The following is a 20,553-nucleotide window of genomic DNA, read 5'->3' as shown; positions in this document are numbered from 1 at the left end:
AATGATAGAAATTGCCGACTCTAACGCGTGCTCGCGTACTTCTAACTAACTGCAAGTCATAAGTGCCAGAATCTGTTAATAGAAAACTTGACGGCGTTCGTCTCAAATGTTGGAGGGATAATACATTAATGATGATTTAAAGAGATGAGAATCATTATCAATCTGGCCGTTGGCAAAACGATGGCATAGGTAGATCCTTTACACTTATCTAGTGGGTATAGTTTAGTAAATATTAAGAGTTTTTATTCTGAAGGTGTTTAACAAAATCCTCAGTTAAAATTGTGTATGTAAACATTAATGCAACGCTTTATTTAGGAATTCCTTTGTACCTCCTTAGTCCTTACATGCTGGATGTAAAAAAAAACGTATTTGGAATAAGTTATGTAGCTCTCTCAATGGGTACTTTTGAACTTGCTAGGAATTAAAACGGGCACAAGCCTCAAGTATTTATACTCGTAATATGACTCCCTAAGAATCGTTAATATGTTATCCCTCGTGTGATTTAAGATTTGCACCGCCAAAGTATTATCCAGAAGAAAGGCACACCGTCCAAGCGTCGACACTTACAAATGAAGGTATAAAGCTTGTATACCGCCTACACCTCGTTCATGGCGATTAGCTCGGCAAGCGAGTATTGCCGCAGCTAAAACGAAAACATACGTTGCGTTCACAATATACAAAGCCTTTATTAGTATTATGTTTCTCGAAAATTTTGTCTCCCTTTAGTTAGTTAAGGTCCTCTATACGTATATCCCAGTTTAGACTTGCAATAAAAATGGTGCAACTTGTACTTACATTGCGAGGTCGTAAAGAAAACGATTTTGAAGAGGTCAATCAATCACAGCAATGTATTTACTTAATGCTGCTTAACACGATTTTTCTTCCAGGTCTAAACTGAGCTTGAGACTTTCATTAATGCGTGCTAAAATTAGTTTTTAATAGAAAAAAGCCTGGCATTTTATAGCTTGATTGAATTCATACTACAGATATATCGTTTAGAGACCCTTTGCTTGTGTTTCTTGCAGAAAACTAAGTACTAAATAATTTATCAATAGAATGTATTCATAGGACACATGTTTAAAATATTCATGATATTACAGGTAGGTATGAAGGTTTTAATCTTCAATTATTTTAACTGAAAATTCGAGTAGTACCTTGTGTTGTTATAAGGATAATGAGTGTCAGTTTGAGGCATCTGAGGTACCTACCTATTTTGTGTAAAACAGTGCGCTCATTTACACAACATGCATTCTGTTATTATTTGCGAAAAACACACTTTATTGCAAAGAAATCGACTAGTACCTGCTCTTTTTAGCGTAACAGGTATAAAGTGTATCGAAACATATTGCATCTGGCTGTGCAATGTACACAAAATACCTACAACACCTAAAATAGAGCCCGGAGGAAATTTTGCATCATATACGTACCTACTTCATTATTATATTTTTTCATCCTAATTTACAGATAAGTACCTACTCACTTTCTAATTTAATCGTCTGTACCTATACCAGTAAAAAATAATCAAACTTGGCTTATAGAACATCACTAATCACGACTTTTACATTGCTAATTTAATGGTTTATATCTTCGTACTAAAGTTCCGAAACAATCTAACCGTTCGTTCGATACATTAACCACATCCAATTAGCTATGTTTACCTTGTACTTATACCTACACGTAATGTACTAGTCTTATCGGTGACATTTGCAAAATTATCGTGCTGACGATGTCTTCTAACGATCCACTCAATTAATATTCGTCTGTTTACTGTTATTAGCTATTAGATCAGGAAAGGAAAAACTTTATAATCAACGTATAGTTTTAATTCCATCATAACGTATACCTACCTTTCTACATAAATAAGGTAATAGACATCGATCTTGCCTAAGTTAAGCACAGATCTATTGAATCATGTTTTGCCATCGAATTTTGTCGGAAAAGTTCTAATTTATCTTGCTGTCTCAATTAACTTTTGTAAACTTCACTGAGCTAGTTGAGAAAGCAATATCAATAAGTACGTACACATTTTTCACTATATTTGTAGCGTGGTTTAGCATTAAACTAAACGCTACAATTACAAAGTGCTATTTTCTTAGTTACCTCTCGAACACCTAACCGATAACATCTGCCCCACGTCTCATAACTTAGAAAGAGATAAAAGCTTAATATCCGTGATAAAACCAGTGTACGTCGTAGGTAGTCTGCTTGGTAGCACAAATCGCAGCAACTCTTATCCATTACGTTTATTTGACTGACATGAACACGAAATAAGTGGTGATGTTAGGCAAAAAGCGAAGTATACAAGCAAACGCTTCGTGTTGCCAAAGAACTTATTTTCTGTGTGAATCTTAGTGCGTTTGCTTTTTCATTTTTACATCACGGCCAATATTTTGCGCGATTGCTGGTGTGGCGCAGGGAATTATATCTGTTTTATGTGTTGTTTGTTTTGACAACCATGCAATACAAAAGTCCTCCTTCAAGTAGTCGGGTAAAACGCTCGCCGCGCTGCTTGACCGCACGTACCTACTACTCGTAAGCTATGGATGGACCTTGACGCGACGCTACGCTTCCATCAAAGCTTTACTAGTTAGGTAGGCTAAGTACGAGGAAAATAATCGTCAATAGGAGTGCTGCACTGAAGGTTACAAAAAACTAGTTATCTTATTGGCGGAATTTATCCTTAGCTACCTCGTACAGCTCTGGAGACTGCGTAGAGACGGGGAACAAACGTTACGCTGCTGCTCATGTTCTGCCACCATTGTTATAACAGCTGTGGCAACGGATGCTGTGTGTTACTTGGTAGTGTGTATAATCTTGGGTATTGCGTTACCTTGCGAGGTCTGCAGGCAGGGCCTTTGGCAAGCTGCATTCGGGCCTCATTTTCGGCGGCTACAGCTTCGCGCACGGTCTGTGGCGGCCACTTCTGATCACCACGCATGTTGACGCCGCCTGTTTCGATCAATCAATCATAATAAGTATCAGTCTCTTTCCCACAAAGCATCTTTGTTAACTGAGGGCGTCCTTAGAGCTTAGAATTCTTCCTAACCATTTAGTGGGCAAGCTCTCTTGTCTAGATTACAAAAAAAAACCTTTTTGCGACCGACAATTTTGCAAAACAAAAAGGCACAAATAGGTGCGAAATTCCGTGCACGGAATTTGTTTATATCTTAAGTACAAAGTAACATACCCCAAACTATATATAAGCAAAGAACCTTCTATAAATGTGTACCGTAAACCTTTAAACCTTTTAGCTATCTAAATTTGTATTGACGGTACGGTTTTTGAGCGATATGGTCGCGGATACCATACTGATAGTTTGCTGTTCCATTGATATAGTTTTTAACAAAAGGCTGTTTAGAACTGTTACATTTCAGTGGAACTTTATACTTCTATTCAATAGAGGATGGTTTCCTATATGAGCTGTCCACATTTCTCTCTGTAAATAGACTTTCAGGAATATTCAGACCGTCGATTCAATTGGAGACAAGTTACATTTATGAAGTTATATTTATAAATATATATATTTGTAGATATTTAGCGTGAGCTCTTTACTTTTAACATCTAAAACAATGAAATTAAACGCATCTTCATATTTTACAGTCATCAAGTTTACGTCACCGAGCTTCGTTAGTTCTCAATAGTTCGTCAATATGGCACTTTATGTGAAAAAGTTCCACAATCGCTAAACATAAACTTTGTGATGCTGTGCTAGCTGCGGCACTGTTAGTGTAGTCGTAAACCAACTTTTCTCTGGAGTTAATGGATTTTTTTACGTGCAGTCACTTCCCTAAAGCGACCACATGATATAAACCGAGGGATAAAGTGCAAAGAAGCAATTTTAAAAACAATATAGTAGAGTAAGATAGTGACAACGACGCATTCAAAGTATTTTACGCGTTCTCGTATAGGTCGTGCAGAGACAGCGTTGGAAAGTATAAAACTCATTCATATACTGCTGGAAAAAAGTTATCACACTATAGATCCGATTTCTTAATTGCAATTAAAAATAATCAATGTTTTGTTTCCATATTTAAAACTTAAATTTATAACACTATACATAATCGTAACATTTTACAGAATTTAGACGGATTCAATTTTCTACTCATGAACTGAAGCTACTAGCCAGGTTATTGTATCAGGTAGCTAAAAAACTGTTTTCAAATAAAAAAACCGCATTCAAATCGGTTCACCCGTTTAAGAGCTACGATGCCAAAGACAGATACACAGACACACGTCATAGCGGTCAAACTTATAACACCCCTCTTTTTGCGTCGGGGGTTAAAAGCAGTCCTTAAACCTCTGTAACCAACTCTGTTGACAATCTGTAACCACACATTGTGGAAGAGCAATAAAGCATTGAGTATTGAAACTACTTATGACATTATATTACCCATATACTTACTTACGTGTAACTACTTTTGATATATTTATTTTGTGAACATGGTACTGGCACAGTACAAAAAAGGAGCAGTATAACGTCTTCATACAAACGGCCGGAACGCGAGTTATACCTACCTACGTGCCACGAATTCTCAGTATACCTCGGCAACCATCAGTCGCGAGTGCTCCGCGGTTACGTACGGACACGCGCATTTATTACGTACCTTAATATGTCAAAACGATATAAACAGTATTGTTCGGTGTACGGATGTTTTAATTCATCTAATATAATGGTGGTCATCCGACACCAAAAAATTTGTTCGTGAGGTGTCGGATAAATTAGTTGGCGTCTCTGGCGACCCCAGGGCCGGGTCTTTTTTCGCCCAGAGGCTGAGCTTAGCCGTGCAGCGAGGGAATGTCGCAAGCATACTAGGCACGATGCCCCGGGTAGGAGAGATACAGGGTTTAGATATTTTTTAATCTATATAATTGTTATCGTTTCTTTTTATACTATATTATGTTTGTTGAAATAAAATTAAAAGAGAAAACATAATATAATAACAACGTATCTAGTGAAGTTATTTATCAGAATGCGAATTTTTTTATACTCTTAAATTTAACAATAGGGTGAGGGCACCAGTCATGGACAGGAACCAATAATGGAATATTTTTACCGCTAACCCAATATTAAGAAACGGACGCTACTTTTTCTAAAACTAATAACGCTTATGTGCAGATAACTGATGATTATAACTGGTAACGTTCATGAATGGTGAGCTATAAGGCATTGAATCCTTGCTGACCATTACTGGATACTACTACTTACATGTCCATGATTGGTGCCGTCACCCTAAAGCTTTTCGCACATCCCAGAAGAGGCGCAAATACTTCTCCACAGCTAATTTGTAGGTAACAAATATTCGCAGTAATGAAGCCAAATAAAACCGTTTAAAACATAGTACTTACGTTTTGTGCTTTATTAAAATAACGTATAATGCATTTTTGGTAAACACTACTTAGTCCATTCCTTCCATAATTTCCTAAAGCTCCTAATCCTTTCCCTACTTTAAATTTAGGTGTAGGTAATTATATCAAGGACGCTGCCGAGACGGTATACTGCTCCTGTTTTGTACTGTTCTTCTGGGTAGGTACATTTACGGATTTCACAGACACCATGTTTTGGAAATAGATGTTTGTGTGATCCATCAAATAATTTTAATATCAATAATAATGAATGATCAAACCTTGGTAAGACGCAGTGGCGGGTTGACTCGAGAACACTGGGGGCGGTTTCTGGTGAACCGGGGGCTGCTGGCGAAGAGTGATGGTCGCTGGCGGCGGCTCGAACTGTCTCTGCGGCGGCTGGTAGTCGTACTGCGGGGGATACTCAGGCGGCGTGTACTGCGGCGGCGCGTAATCAGGTTGTGAATACTGTTGCTGCTGCGGAGAGTATTGTTGTTGCTGCGGCGAATACTGTTGTTGTTGCGGTGAGTACTGCTGTTGTTGGGGCAAGTACTGTGGCTGCTGATTGTACGCCGGCTGTAAAATCAAGTTTTCTTATTACAACTGTCACTGCCACTACAGGCTCATTCGCAACTGGTTTTTCTTTTTTAAATGACAACATAACGGATAACTCACGTCTGTAATCGAGTGTAGCTCGACATGTTTCGGGCTAATCCGTAACCCTTCATCTGGGGGATCCAGATGAAAATGAGTGTCTCACGGTAGAGTCATGATTTTTCTTGGTATGAATTTGGCATACCTACTATGTGTATACCTAATTCATACAGAGGAGCTGGTTAACGTTCATAAGTTGACTTTGAGAACCACAATAAGTTATTAAAACGCTTTAATAGTCGTGGTATGACCGACATGTTTCGAGTCGTCTGTGGCTACTTCTCAAGGTGAGCTCGATCAGTAAGCCAAACGTTGTTGGATGGTGGCCGGGGTTGATTTTCCATCCGAGCGGAAAAGGAGCCACGAATTGATCCGAAACACGCACTGTTAATTAATACGTTATTCATCCGATTTTAATAATTATATCTGCATCTCATGGTAGTTTTAATTCAAAGATAATTAGGAACGTTTTAAACACTGTTGTTATTATCACATAAATGAACCTGTAAGGGTTTTTATTTACAGTTTGATAAAGGTTTAGTTAGGTCGCGTAACAAAAAACAAATACCTTACTGAAAATACAGAAAACGAAGAATTCTTAATTTAGTGATCATGAATACACATCGTGACACAAACTCGCAACAATTTCATAATATTTATACAGAGTAGATAATCAAATAGATACTGAAAGCGATACGTGGCGATACCCAAAAACAAGTGCTATAACTTACCGTGCCCTTGACGTTAGTGCCTTATACGAGTATATGTGATCTAATTAATATGCACAGAGCGTACGAGTATGTTAAATAAATGTCAGCCGAACAGGATTTAGTAAGCTTTCAAACACGATTAGTGATGAAAACTAACTACAAGTACATCGACTTTCTACCTGAGGAGAGAGAGGGGCAGGTACAGGGGCCCAGCGGGAGCTAGGCTGTTTGTAGGGCTCAGCCGCGATTGGGGATGGTGGGCCTTGGCGGTAGGCCGGTGTGGGAGAGGCTGTGACGCCCGGCCCGAACGGTATCAGTTTACTCAGCCCAGTGGCCTCCTGGCGCTTCCCATCACAGTACGCCGGTTGGTTTTGCTGATGCTGCTGTTCCTGGTACTGAGGACTATGGTACTGAGGCTGCGGTTGGGGACTATGGTACTGGGGTTGAGCCTGGGGACTATGGTACTGGGGCCGCTGCTGCTTTGCCGACGGAGAGTGCGGCGCGAACGCAGGGCTCTGCTGTTGAGTTTTGTAATGTTAATTGAGATCCTAATTTAATTGTAGAACGGGTTACTGTGCTTACTTTAATATAAAAAAAATCTGTTATAAAATCATAAACTAGTTCAGTTAAAATGATGAAATATTTATATACAATAAATATAATAATTAAGTATATGTAGTGCATGCAATTTTGGTATCATTGGGTGAGCGATCCACGCCGCAAGTGCATTTGTGCCGACGAAATTCGAAAGTGCTTTGTACAATATGCCTTCATTCCGGTTCCCGTAAGCCTGTTTGTTAAGTATTGAGTTAAATTATAATCTTATATTAATTTGGTACCTGTTGTTGATGTTGTGGTTGATGGTATCCGTTGGTTTCGGGCACTGGCGGCCACACTACTTTCTTCTGACCTGAAACAATTTTATCTAGATTATAATTACGAGTATAACGAGCTATAAGCTCCAGTGCGTATATTTTTGTCATGATATTTTTATTATTGCAATAAAAATGCTGGTGGGTGTTGAAAATAAAAAAAAATTGAATAGCTTCCTGTTATCATTGCCAAACTAATGCTTTTTTATAACAAAGAATTTACGTAGTATTTAAAAATGTATTGTTAAATCTGTCAGAGTAGGTACGACGGATCATAGGTAGGTACAACTTTTTTTTTTATTTTTGCAATATCGTGTCGTAAATTCACGCTAATTTCCTTTATCTTTTGAGCTTACTTATCTACGCAATAAAAATTCTTGCGTTTGAATGATATCGGTAGAAACAATCTCAGCCGTACGTATGCGATAGTATCTGAATATACATTACGATATTCAACACTTTGAACTTATTATGAGACATTTCGCTTTAAATTAGTTCGGCCACCAACCGCTTGGACTGTAGCCAAATCAGAAAAATAACGAATAACGAATTTCTCAGAAGTAGAGTCGCGTGTGTAATGCACACTAATAACACAATTGATATTAAAGTGTTCAGTTTTGATGATACATTACTTTCGGAAGTAAAGCGTTACCTACTTCCGTATTATCACAAAAACTCGAACGTTGATGAATTCATAGAAAACTGTCATTTCATTACCTATAGCTCATCTTAGAGGTGTTTTTTTGCTGTACCTGAGTTATTTTCGAGACAAAAATTGCATTTCTATTTGGGTCCATTTTCTGCCGCTTTGAAACTACAATTTTGCGTGGGCTGATTTAACATAATTATTATGAATCATATTCACTAAAATTTTGCAACTAAATTACCGCTCAAATAGAATTGTGGAGTAATAATTTTCTAAAATGTACACCCAACTCTTAGGTATTTTTAATTTTAATATGATTTTTTGCACCTTTCTACTAGTTACAGACGTTCTCTATGTTCAAGGTTTAAAATGTGTACAAAATAATAAATAGTTAGTAATAAAAATTCAAAATATATCTTAACTGATACATTATTTGTCTGCAGAACACTTAAATCCTTGCAAATGGGATCAGTTTATAATTAAGCTAAAATTTTAAGCGTAGTCATTAGTAGTTCACTGCGTTTTAACAGTTAAAATTAATCGGAGTTAGTTAGTTGGACATCTGTACCTAAGCCCGCAATGTAGTTCAAGAAGTTAATCCCTTTTTGATAGTCATTACAAATACTTGCATACAGTGATTTATTACTTTTACTTTTGTGTTCGTATTTTTTTCTCAATGTATGTAGGTACACAACTGAAATAAAATCAAAATCTGCTTGACAATAAATTTTAATTTGTGATAGTAGGTAAATCTTATTTAGATTTCGTATAATTTGAATGTTTGATGTCATGTATTAACATATACCGAGTGTGGCCTGTAATATGAGCAAATAATTAAAACGTTAATCATACTCGTCAAACCGAACAACATTAGTTCAGCTATTTGTAAAAATAGTTGGTTTTTTAAATACACTTTTAAGTTTATTCGAAGAAGCAATGGGAAGAAAAATGCTTGATGTTTGTAGCGTGACAGGCGACGCCAGTTGTGTTCTAGGATAGCAGTATTTAATTTCTTTAATTTATTACAACAGGTATTAAGTACTAAGCGCAATCTTTAGCTTTAAAATATTGTGTCCATAATTTAGTTAAGCACGTCTTGTTAGCTTGTATAGTTTCCTTCCATAACTTAGTCTGTGAGGTGCAACTTTGGCTTTGTATCAAGTTTCTAATCACCTTCACCTACTTAATACTGTATGCTTTGAGTAGGTAATAAAGTTTTGCAACTTATAAACAATTGTTAATTTTGAATCGATAAATTTTATTAAGTGAATAACTAGATACGTATTTTAGTCAACATTTTTGAAACACAATCATTCGGAAACTTTTAATCAACCAGTTTGCTTTGTCAATACTTAAAAAAAAACACAAACTGTTATTAAATAGAACTATCAGTAGCATCATACAAGTATCTAAGCACAAGTATAGGTATAATTAAAACCATATTCTAAAAGCAGGAAGCAAACTCACAGATTGTTCTGGATTGTGAAACTATTCAGGTACGCGCCGACCGCTGGCGGGTCAGGATTGCGTCTGACTAGTTGGCTCGGGGGCCAGGTGCGCGAATACGACTATCTACCGCATATTATATTTTGAGAGGACGCATTTTTAGGACACGGCTCGTCGTCTCCCTCGCTCGATGACGGGCTCGACGAAAATTGGACACACCTCCCACGACTTTCGTGCATGCTGCAATAGTCATGCAGTCCGAAATTATACTTACAGTTTTTTAGGATCGATTGATTGCAGTGGTGGCACAGGACCGAAATTTGACGTGGGCAAGATCAAAAGGAATTTTACGAGGTCCTATGATGGCATATCGTACATTCGATGACGGATTTTTGTATGAATAAAAAAAAACGATAAACTTTCGAGGCGTGATGTTGTTTCGTTCTATACATATTTTCTATACGAGTACCTACGCTTAGCGCCACCTCTGATTGATTATTGATTATTGAATTATAAATCTGAGCTCCCGTCGGTGAGCTCTCGTGATTCATGGTCCGTCAGAGTACTATTTAAAAATAATCGTAGCTTACAGAACTAATAATAATGATGAAAAAAAAAGAGTGAGGTGAAATGCTAAGGAATATTTCAGAAATAAGTTTATCAGGACTCGATATTTGCATTATAACTCTATTTATATTCTGTAAAAATAAAAATGAATTAAGGTAATGTTTGTTCGCGCATCACTAAATAACTAATAAATAATTCATTCACAAGAAGCTTTGTATGAAAAAAAAAAGATTGAAAAATTTAAAGCAACAGTAATAAAATCGGATATAAAATGTTCCACACAAAAACTGCATAGTAAGTGATTTAGGCAGATGATCCTTGCAGGGTAGATTTAGAGCCAGTTTCAACACTCATTGATAAATTATATGTGTCAGATAAACGTGATACCGTCTTTGTTTATTCCGACAAAACAAAGAGAGACGGCACCACGTATATCTGTCACATAAAAAATATTAATGAATGGTGTAACTGGCCCTAAATAAATATAAGTAAATATATATATATATATATATATTTTTTATTTGACTGGATGAACGAGCAAATGGGTCTCCTGATGGTAAGAGATCACCACCGCCCATAAACATCTGCAACACGGGGTATTGCAGACGCGTTGCCAACCTAGAGGCCTAAGATGGGATACTCATATAAACTATATATCTGTATCGTCTCCATTTCGTCATTAGTATCACCGTGCGAGGCCGACGCACGAGTCCAATATAAATCGAATTTAGTACCAGTTAGTATAGCTCAAGGGTACCTAGCCAGATATACTAGGCCTTATTAAAAAGAAGATTGGTTTGCAAGGAAGTTTAGTAGAGTTTAAAAGTTTCTAAAATAACTACGAGTAAGTGTATCTTCAAATAAGTAATTTGGGAAAATGTAGAGACAAAGGGTTATAAATACAGAACATTTATAGAAGTAATTATTTCATTGTTTGAACAACAGGTGTGTATTGCGTAGAACAATGCCTTCAGTTTTGGTCGGACTCATAGTTGGACCATTGCCTAAGATGTGAGTAATACAGTTTGTCATATGATATATCCGTGCAAGTGTATTAACCTGACGAGGACTCTACAAAGTGAGACATATTAATAAGTGTTCGGTCATACTCTGTTAGATTTTAATTACAAGCATTTATTTTACTTTCAATATTCATTTAAGTATGTAAGTTGAATATATATGTATATATTATATGAAACTACATTACAATAAATTAATATTACACACATTGTAAGATCTCTGCAAATCATTTTAGGTGAATTATTTACTTACCTACTTCTAGAGATCGAATTTACTTATAGTTTGGATAACAATACAGTAAAAAAAGCTTGTATTCAAATATTTTAACATATAGGTACTTTAGTTTTTTGCTAACTAACGACAGTAAGGTTTATATTTATATTCTTATTTTTTCAGTTACACTTTTTTCGGGAGGAACGGCTACAAACAGGAAATCTTTTAATAATAAGTATTAGACAATACAAAATGTGGCAATACATAAGGGTTTATGCTTTGACTCACACAAGCGAGCATTTAAAGAGTAGTAGTTATCTACTAATCTATTGTTTATACAATGTACCTACCTATTTAGACCTATTAATTACTTTAGTTGAAGCTGCAAAATAAACTCAAGAGAAGCGTTTGAAATAATTATAATTATACGTACACCAAAGTACAAAGTTAGGAGACGAAATTATTATTTATTTATTAATGCGATTCCCTATACCTTAACAATTACTAGCGGATTATAATCGAGATAGCAATTACTTTGTCTGGTGATGCGTGTGTTGCATACCATAACGGCGTCGGCAGCATAACTAAGTGGCCACCGTTGGATAATTAGTTATAAACTTGTTCTAGATAATTATATCTCGAGTTGGTGCGAGACACTCACTTTCAAGCTTCGTGACTATTAGCTGAAGATGAGATAATACATAAAATAATCTGTGATTTTTATATGTGTAATGGTAATGTCTTAATTGTACATTAATCTCTGGACTGCATATTTGTTTAAGATGACATTAAAACTTTAAATATCTTGGTCATATAGTCACAGAGGAGCTTGATGATGACCTGGATATTGAGAGGGAGAGAAGGGCCTTAGCGATGAGGGGTAAAATGCTCATTAGTAGATTCGCACGATGTACAAAAGAAGTCAAGCTCACGCTCTTTAAAGCCTATTGTACGTCATTCTATTCGTGCAGTCTTTGCGTTCAATGCGTTACGTGTCCAATATAATAATATCTTCAGGATGCTGTTGAAGCTGCCTCGGCACTGCAGTGCGTCAGGCATGTTTGACGAGGCGCACGTAGATGGCTTCCATGCCATCAGACGCAAGAGGATTGCCTCGCTGCTGAGACGAGTGAGAGGCAGTAGAAACGGTATCTTGGAGATGTTTGCTGGACGTATGGACTGCCCTATACTAAAGCACTAGGTTGGTATAGTGACGGGTGGGGCAAAATAATATATATTTCTGCCCTGCACGTTACGGTGCCGACTAACAATAACAGGTGCTTGCCGTTTTCTTCCTATTATCTTGTTTCTTTTATCCTATTTTATCTAATATCTAGTTTTTAAGTTGTCTTTTTTACTAACACGATATGGATTCTTTGATTCAGACTCAAATAATCCATATCGTGTTAGTAAAAAAGACAACTTAAAAACTAAACATTAGATGATTTTTTTTTAATTTTTTAAAATAATTTATTTACAGGTCAGTAGTCTTAAGAAGAAGAAGTCCTATAAGGAGTTCATTAGCTTCGGAAATTACATCCGTTCGTCCGTATGTCTGCGGCTTAGCTTAGATTAGAGCCTCCTAGTGTCAGAAAATTACACTTTGGAAAAACACATCCATACACGTTAAGTGGCGATGATTTTTTCATTTTAGTAAGTTGCTGAAATCATGTTTCGTTTGAGGGATGTATTTGCAAAATATTAGCTTTAATTAAAGACTTAATTTTTGCTACAGTTGAGTGTCCCCCCCTACAAGACAAACTGGAGGCGAGAAAAATGTGAATAAAATCATAGCAGTATATAACAAATTAAAAAGGTAAACTTTAATAGCTTGGTAGGCTTTACATTTACAAATTAATTATAAATAACCGCTAAAAACTTAATATTGAATATTTGTCGTACATAAATATATATTAGCAAGAAAATCTACACTGTACGTGGCCCCGAGACGCACTTGACTGGTTTTATAATACTCGTATTTATAAAAGTGAGATATTTAATCAAATGCTACGCGGAAATTTAAACATACTCGTATAAATATTTTATTTGCGTGGGCTCATTTCTATGTGTTGACCTCACATGTGTTGATAACACACAACATCAAGAAAACATTAGTCTCAGTGTACACCGGTAAATACCAATTTGTCACGCGATGTATTTTTTAGCGGTAGGTAAAATTAGACATTGATTCATGAAGTGTGTAACGGGCCGCAAGAATAGACTACATCGGAAATAGGTTGTTACGTCAATGAGAACATTTTTATTATTTCTAAATAACACTTTTTTACGATTCGATGAGTGTTCGCCTCACCTGGTTGTTAGGTCTTAAATCTTGGCTCTAGTGTGTAAACGCGATTATAAAGCTATTTAAAACAAACGCAGAGCGTTGTATTTTACCGGACGGGAGAATCGTTGCGCTAGATTATATTTTATCCACATAAAACGAGGAGAAACTAACATGTTCAATTAATTATATACCGAATTTTGAAACTGAGTAAAGCTTCAATGAGGGCTATCGTTTTTTGTCTCACTAGATGGCGCACTGTTGCGTGAGGTTTTTAAGTATGGCTTTCAAAGTCTATTATTACGGTCGTGAAAACAAAGTTTAGATTAAAATCATATTTAATACACCTTAAAACCGTACCATAAAAATATCGAGCATGCCACAGTGTTACATAGTCCCCGTTTTGTTCGGAAAAAAGGGAAGACAAAGGTTTCCAAAAGACAAAACTGTCTCAAAACACAGACATTCATTGCCCCGGAACGCATATTTGCCATAATTAATTTCAGATATTGCAAAATATTCAAAAAAATATTCTAATTTAAATAAACCCGCGTAGCTCACCCAAAAACTATGAGATTTGACATTTCGGAGACCTCACGCTACACTAGCGCCTCTAGTGGCGAATTCACAAGCGATAGCCCTCATTGAGAGGGATAACTTGTAGCTATTTACATCACATGTATCACAAATATTGAATTTGTCATACCTAGGTGATCGTGGCTTTAAAATTCACAATAATAATATCAAATTATCTACAGTACTTATAAACGCGTTTTTAATCTGATTAAACGTTACGCTTTTTTTCAAAATAAATTTTTTATGCACACCACAAAGAATACACTTTACCGATAATCACTGCCTCAGGCATGTCGGTAGTCGTTATTCCCTCGTTGTCGTTCGCGAACTACCAGAAACAAAATCAAGTACAAACACATTTTGCGTAAACTCGTTCTTTGCCAAATTTTTCCCACTAATGAAGTGAACAAACCCCGTCACGAGTTCGTGGCCAAATGTCACAACATTGTCAGCCTGACAATAGAGTTTCGGACACCGAATGAATTCGGACATTAAACTGCATCGTATCGTCTCCATTAATTAGTACTGAGTTCAATGATAAGTTATTTATTTTTTATCTTTTAGATCTAAGATCACAATTACAGTGGACTTTAGACATTTAAGGAAATACTTAAGCACGCAGTCACCATACTGAGAACAATGTTGATGGGAGGTGTAGATTTTTTTCAAAATTTGAAATGCGTTATTTTAATTTGACTCCAAGTAAAGTAATGTAAACGAAGACAAATGTAACAAAAATGTAAATAAATGATTTACGAATCAATCGCAATTGCTAATTAGTGTGGAATATAGATATGATAATTGTTATTCAATCGAAATTAACCATAACAGACGATGACCAATGCTTCTAATGTGAGAAACACCTGTATATACCTTTGCTACGTTTGGTAGCCTCCAAAAGGTGTGAGTGTGTATGGCCAGTGACATTAAGCTGTCCGTCCCAGCTGTGAGCAGATGCCATGTGTTGTGGCGGCCAGCAGGAGTCAAAGCGATGGTTGGCACGGACCTTGACGATCCTTAGGGCTTGTGTTCGCGAGGCTATAAGCTCTGGCAAAGCGGGGTCATATAGTAAGCGTTAGTAAGCAGGTTCTTTGTCAACCTTGGTGTAAGTGTAAAGCACCATTGCACAAAATAAATTGTCTCTAATTTTTATGAGAGTTAGTTCAATTCATTCAGTGCCGCATACTTTAAGGTCTAACTTTACCATGAGGGAAAACCGAGTCCATGCCCAGAGCATATCTCGGCTTCATGGGATCCTCGAATATACAAAAATATGATAGCTCTAAGTTATAGCGATGGGGACTGCATATAAGCCGATGAAACATGAAGAAACTCAATTATTTGCAGGTGGTAGGACCTTGTGCGGGGTCCGCCCGGATTGCTACCACCATCTTGCTCGCTAATCCTGCCGTGAGTGCTTGCAGTGAAAATCAAGGCCTCTAGGTTGGCAACGCATCTGCAATCCCTCTGGTGTTGCAGGTGTCTATAGGCGATGATGATCTCTTACCATCGAGAGACCCACTTGCTCGTTTGCCATCCAGTCAAAAAAACTACATTCCATAATCAAGCACAATTAAGGCAAAATAAATGACACTCATATCTTTTAAAAATACATTCTCCGTCACCCCAGTCACTTATCGCTACTTTGTGTTATAAGCAGGGAAGTTAAACTTAAACTAAACATGGTACAGTCACTTGCATTAATATCTGTCACAGTGGAGTGTGCAAATATATCTCACATGTCCTAGCGGCCCCATAAATAGATATTCATGTTGTGTCAGATATTGGTGCTAGTGACTGTACATACCAACTATAACCTGTTAGACTTACCAGGACGTCGGCGCCCGTGCTCCTCCTCCTCCAGCAATCGCAGAACAGCTGAGTTGGCCAGGTTACCCGGTTTGTCGGTGGTAGGGTCGCTAAAGTCAATCCTGGAACAATCGTTTAGATTAGAATCGCATCGCAATATCGCAAAGATGATGTTTTTTTGTGTGTGAACAAGAATATAAGTTGGTAGGTATTCTAAATTTGAAAAGAATACATTTAAACATGAAAGGGTGGAAAATGAATGAAAGAGGGACTACGAGTAAATTTTCTCATATAAATTTGTTGTCATATTTAGGTATTTTACGCTAGAATTGTGATGGGCAACTCCATACCAAATAATGATTTAATAGTTATTTATGATACAAGTGCGGAAAGTAGGCAATTCCCAACAAGTGGCGGAGAACTTGAAACACGAGCGAAGCGAGTGTTTTGAGCCGGCACGAGTTGGGAATTTCCTACTTTCGACACGTATATCATACAACGTTTTACAATGCATTCAGCGAGGAAAAAACACTTTATTAAACCAACTTTCATAACAATCATTGACTCAGAAGATTAGAACAGCTACACCTACTAATGATAGGTAAAGGAGACTTTGTTTTAGTATCGTGATTTTTTATGATTAATTATTAGCCCTTGTTGCTTGACATTTTCCACACTTATATTGGCTAGTCCTTATCTCCTGCACGCTCCTATAATGCTAAATATCAGTGCAACCCGTGAATAAATCCGAGTAATAGTTAACTATCATCAAGTATATTTTTTATATTATGTATCTAATCCACCTTAACAAAAAGTTACCGTAAATCTGAGATTGTTTAGCTTTGGAACTGTAAATAACTCAAAATTGGTTCAGTAATTCTAATAGATAAAAGCAAATAAATAAGAATAAGACGTACCGGTAGATGTTATAATATCCATGTGTGTAGAAGTAAATTATTCTATCAATTTACGATGTTTATTAACTTAGGTATGTATATTATAGTTCACGTATTTCAGCATTGAGTTTGTCACTGGCAATATGTGCTTCGTGGAGGACGTAAGGCGGTGTAAAGTCAAATATAAATTCATCATTTGAACTTTTCATTTTAATTTACTTATCAATTATCAAAAATTAATTCACCGGACTGAACTCATGAACATTACTTTGGCGGGTTTCATGACAGGCGCGAACGGGTAACCATGATTGGTTCGTGCGACGTCGTGCGCGCGCACTGGAAGCTCATTGGTTAACTTTCGAGTGCGCGCGTTGACGTCGCACGGTCCGAATTGGACTCAAGAATTTATTTCCTTTTTTTTCATAACTTTAGACGGAATTATAATACGAGTTTACGTGAAAAAAATTATTAATGTTCTCTTTTCTGTCCCGTTTAATCTGTATTATCTTATCAGTAAATATTCAGTTGGTTGCATCAAACGTTTTCTTATTTGTTCAAAGCCTAACTATAACGACTCTTTAGACTTATTTTTTTAACAATAGTTTGGACATAATTTGGCAATTTAAAAAGTTACTTTACCGCACAAGTGCGGTAAGTTAAATCCATACAACTTTACTGCACACTTGTGGATGCGTGCAGGAATCACTAATTTTCTATGGATATGTTGACCCACGTCAAGAGGCACTTTCCGAGCACGTGCATTGTAAAAGTATTTTTATTGCTACCATCGCTCGACTACTATTTAGCGCAGTGTTCTTTTCAAATGTCTTCAAAATTTCATCATTTTTTCTATGTGTAGTCACAATCATTCTACAAAACGTTGTAATAAGTTGAAAGAGTTACTAGTTAGTTACGTTAGAATATAGTGAAATAAAAAAACACAGAAGTATACAATTGCTTTTACGTTCTGATATTTCTAATCCATCTTAGTGTATGACAGTTATATTTTCTATTCCACCATACTTTATCAAACAGGCGGTGACACGATTCATGTATAGATATTACCAGTTATAACTAGAATCATAGTGATACACAAGATATCATTTTGTTTAAAGTTAAAATCATGATTTTTTTTTACTACGCGCCAAACATTCTACTCTTCAATTACAGTTAAGTACACAGTACACGTCGGGGAATCACAACTTACGTGAATTGTGACAGTATTGTAATTAATTTAGTTCTTTAAATAAGTTTTTGTAAAGAAATAAAACATTTTTAGTAGGTATAAGCTTTTTTTGTTGACGATCCTTGCATCATCTAACCTATATACATAAATATAATATTTATGTAATCGTAGGCACACCACAAGTCAATGCAACCACTGGAAGTGGATCGACACTAATGTTAAAAGTAAAGTTGTGTTAAATACTTGTGATGTATAGATATCATTTAATAATATTGTAAATCTGTTTAAAAAAATATACCTCATTGAGTTTCTTGCCGGATTCTTCTCAACAGAGGTTTTTCCGAACCGGTGGTAGATTTTTTTGACATTCATAAGTGCTCGTTATAGCCTAAATTGAATAAAGATATTTTGACTTTGGCTTTTTTATGTGTGCAAAATTTTGAACAAACAAAATATACCTACGAGGTGAAGCTAATGAAAAGCCTGTAAAAATTTACAGCGAATTTTTGGAATACCTAACTGCAAACAACTGTTAAAAACAACAATTTTAAAGTGCTCGAAGTGGTCTGGACATTTGATGAAGAAAGTTGATTTACCAAATAGTGAATTAAGTATGCAGTACATTAGAATATATTAAACACTTGTTGGTGGCTTATGTAATAAATTATAAGAAAATCGATAGAAGTACCTATATTTTCAATTTTTGTTATTTTAATTAAAAGAATTACTCAGTACAAAATTGTTAGTGAACTGTCGTGGCAAAACATCGACTTTCGCGTATAAAACTGGACATTAGAAGTTGTGTTATGTTTGAAATAAACAGGAAGCATTGATTTATGAAAACACGTGAAACGCAAATCGAAGTAAAGTGTCACGAGGCAAGCTTAATCTTTGGTTTGGCCACGTGTTGCACAGAAATTTGAGTTAAAAAAATTATGATGGTTTTTTCTGAGTCTTTTTGTATTTTTTATTTCAACTCCAAATTTGTTACTTTTACGGGTATCTGTAAAAACATATCGAAAATAGGTACAAACTGAGACATGAATGCACAGAAAAACCAGAATAAGAGACCAGCGCTGGGAATCGAACCCAGGTCCTCAACAATCCGTGCTGCGTGCTATAACTCCTACACCACCGCTGGACAGGAATCTAGACACGATTTTTTCCTATGCATACATATCTCAGGTTGCTTATTTCTACTACGCTACTTAAGCAGCACCACTAGCGACATCTATGTTTTGTCGAGAGACGTCACATTCTTTCGGAACTAACCGCTCACCCAGACAAGAGATCTCGCTACTAAGCAATCAAATTAATTAATTAATTTGGTTTTTCTGTGCATCCATGTCTCAGTTTGTATTTTGGGGATGTTAAAAAATGTACTCTTGCGCCAAGATATTGCAACTTTCCTACAAAATCAGGAGTGTTTTCGATATTCCATTATATGAACACGGAAACTTTGTCGTGGGAACAAGCTGCAAAAAGTTAAAGCGAAACAAAGTGAAAGAGTTGGTGATTGTTTTCCCTTTTCTGAATGAGCTCGATCGTTTCACAATTGTTTATCTTTGGACAAGTACGAGTACTTTTTGCTGCATATTGCAATGTGTTCAGTTGCTTAAAGTGATCAGATTTTCTCCTGCATAAAACATAATGCTTGAAGTTAAACAAATATTTACTTTTATAATCTTTGCAAGACTTTGCTTTGGAGCGTCCAAGTTTCTTATTTTAATGAATCTATTAAAAGAAAAACTTACCGAGACCGAACTTACCTTATTTTTAATTAATTAATCTTCAAAACGAATCGTTTATTAAATTTAACGATAGAAGCAAGGTTTACAGAACTTAAGTTTCTTTTAGGTAGAAGATTGCAAAATGATCAAAGTTGCAACCATTCCTTTGTAGTTTTTCGGGTGAAAGCAGTTCTTTGCGTGGTATTCATTTGTTTTATCGTACTTAATCGTAAGCGGGAACGGAGTATGGTTAAATAAAGTATATAATCGTTGGCTTAACTTCCGAGTAACACACACAATTTGAAACTATTATTTTTCTGCCGAAGAATTGCGAAACTAAAGTGGCAGTGGGCGGGGCACATTGCTCGCAGGACTGATGGCCGATGGGGTCAGAAGGTTCTCGAATGGCGTCCGCGGACCGGGAGACGAGCTGTCGGTAGGCCTCCAACAAGATGGAGCAACGACGACGACGACGACGGGATCGCGGTGGATGCGGAAAGCACAAGACTGGTCTGAGTGGAGAGCCTTGGGGGAGGCCTATGTCCAGCAGTGGACGTCTTTCGGCTGACATGATAAAGATGATGATGATTTTTCTGCTGTC

At 36.5% G+C, this 20,553-nt stretch overlaps 1 protein-coding gene across 5 annotated transcripts in view; it reads right to left on the bottom strand.

The window, feature by feature from the left end:
- Nucleotides 1-20,553, bottom strand: part of LOC141427459 (uncharacterized) — a 38,334-nt gene that overhangs the window by 1,535 nt on the left and 16,246 nt on the right. For 2 of the 5 annotated variants that reach the window (XM_074086948.1, XM_074086950.1), the window contains 5 exons: nucleotides 16,162-16,262; nucleotides 7,547-7,617; nucleotides 6,887-7,225; nucleotides 5,625-5,919; nucleotides 2,831-2,949 (listed from right to left, as the gene is read on the bottom strand). In XM_074086948.1, the coding sequence (XP_073943049.1) occupies nucleotides 2,831-2,949; nucleotides 5,625-5,919; nucleotides 6,887-7,225; nucleotides 7,547-7,617; nucleotides 16,162-16,262 (925 nt within the window). Of the gene's footprint in view, nucleotides 1-567; nucleotides 644-2,830; nucleotides 2,950-5,624; nucleotides 5,920-6,886; nucleotides 7,226-7,546; nucleotides 7,618-14,601; nucleotides 14,709-16,161; nucleotides 16,263-20,553 lie in introns of those variants that run through there. The other 3 variants (XM_074086949.1, XM_074086951.1, XM_074086952.1) reach the window with 3 other exon arrangements.

This window comes from Choristoneura fumiferana, chromosome 4 (genome assembly GCF_025370935.1).
Source record: "Choristoneura fumiferana chromosome 4, NRCan_CFum_1, whole genome shotgun sequence".
Taxonomy (NCBI): Eukaryota; Metazoa; Arthropoda; class Insecta; order Lepidoptera; family Tortricidae; genus Choristoneura; species Choristoneura fumiferana.
Note: the sequence above shows the minus strand (reverse complement) of the source record. Positions and strands in the feature narration are given on the sequence as shown.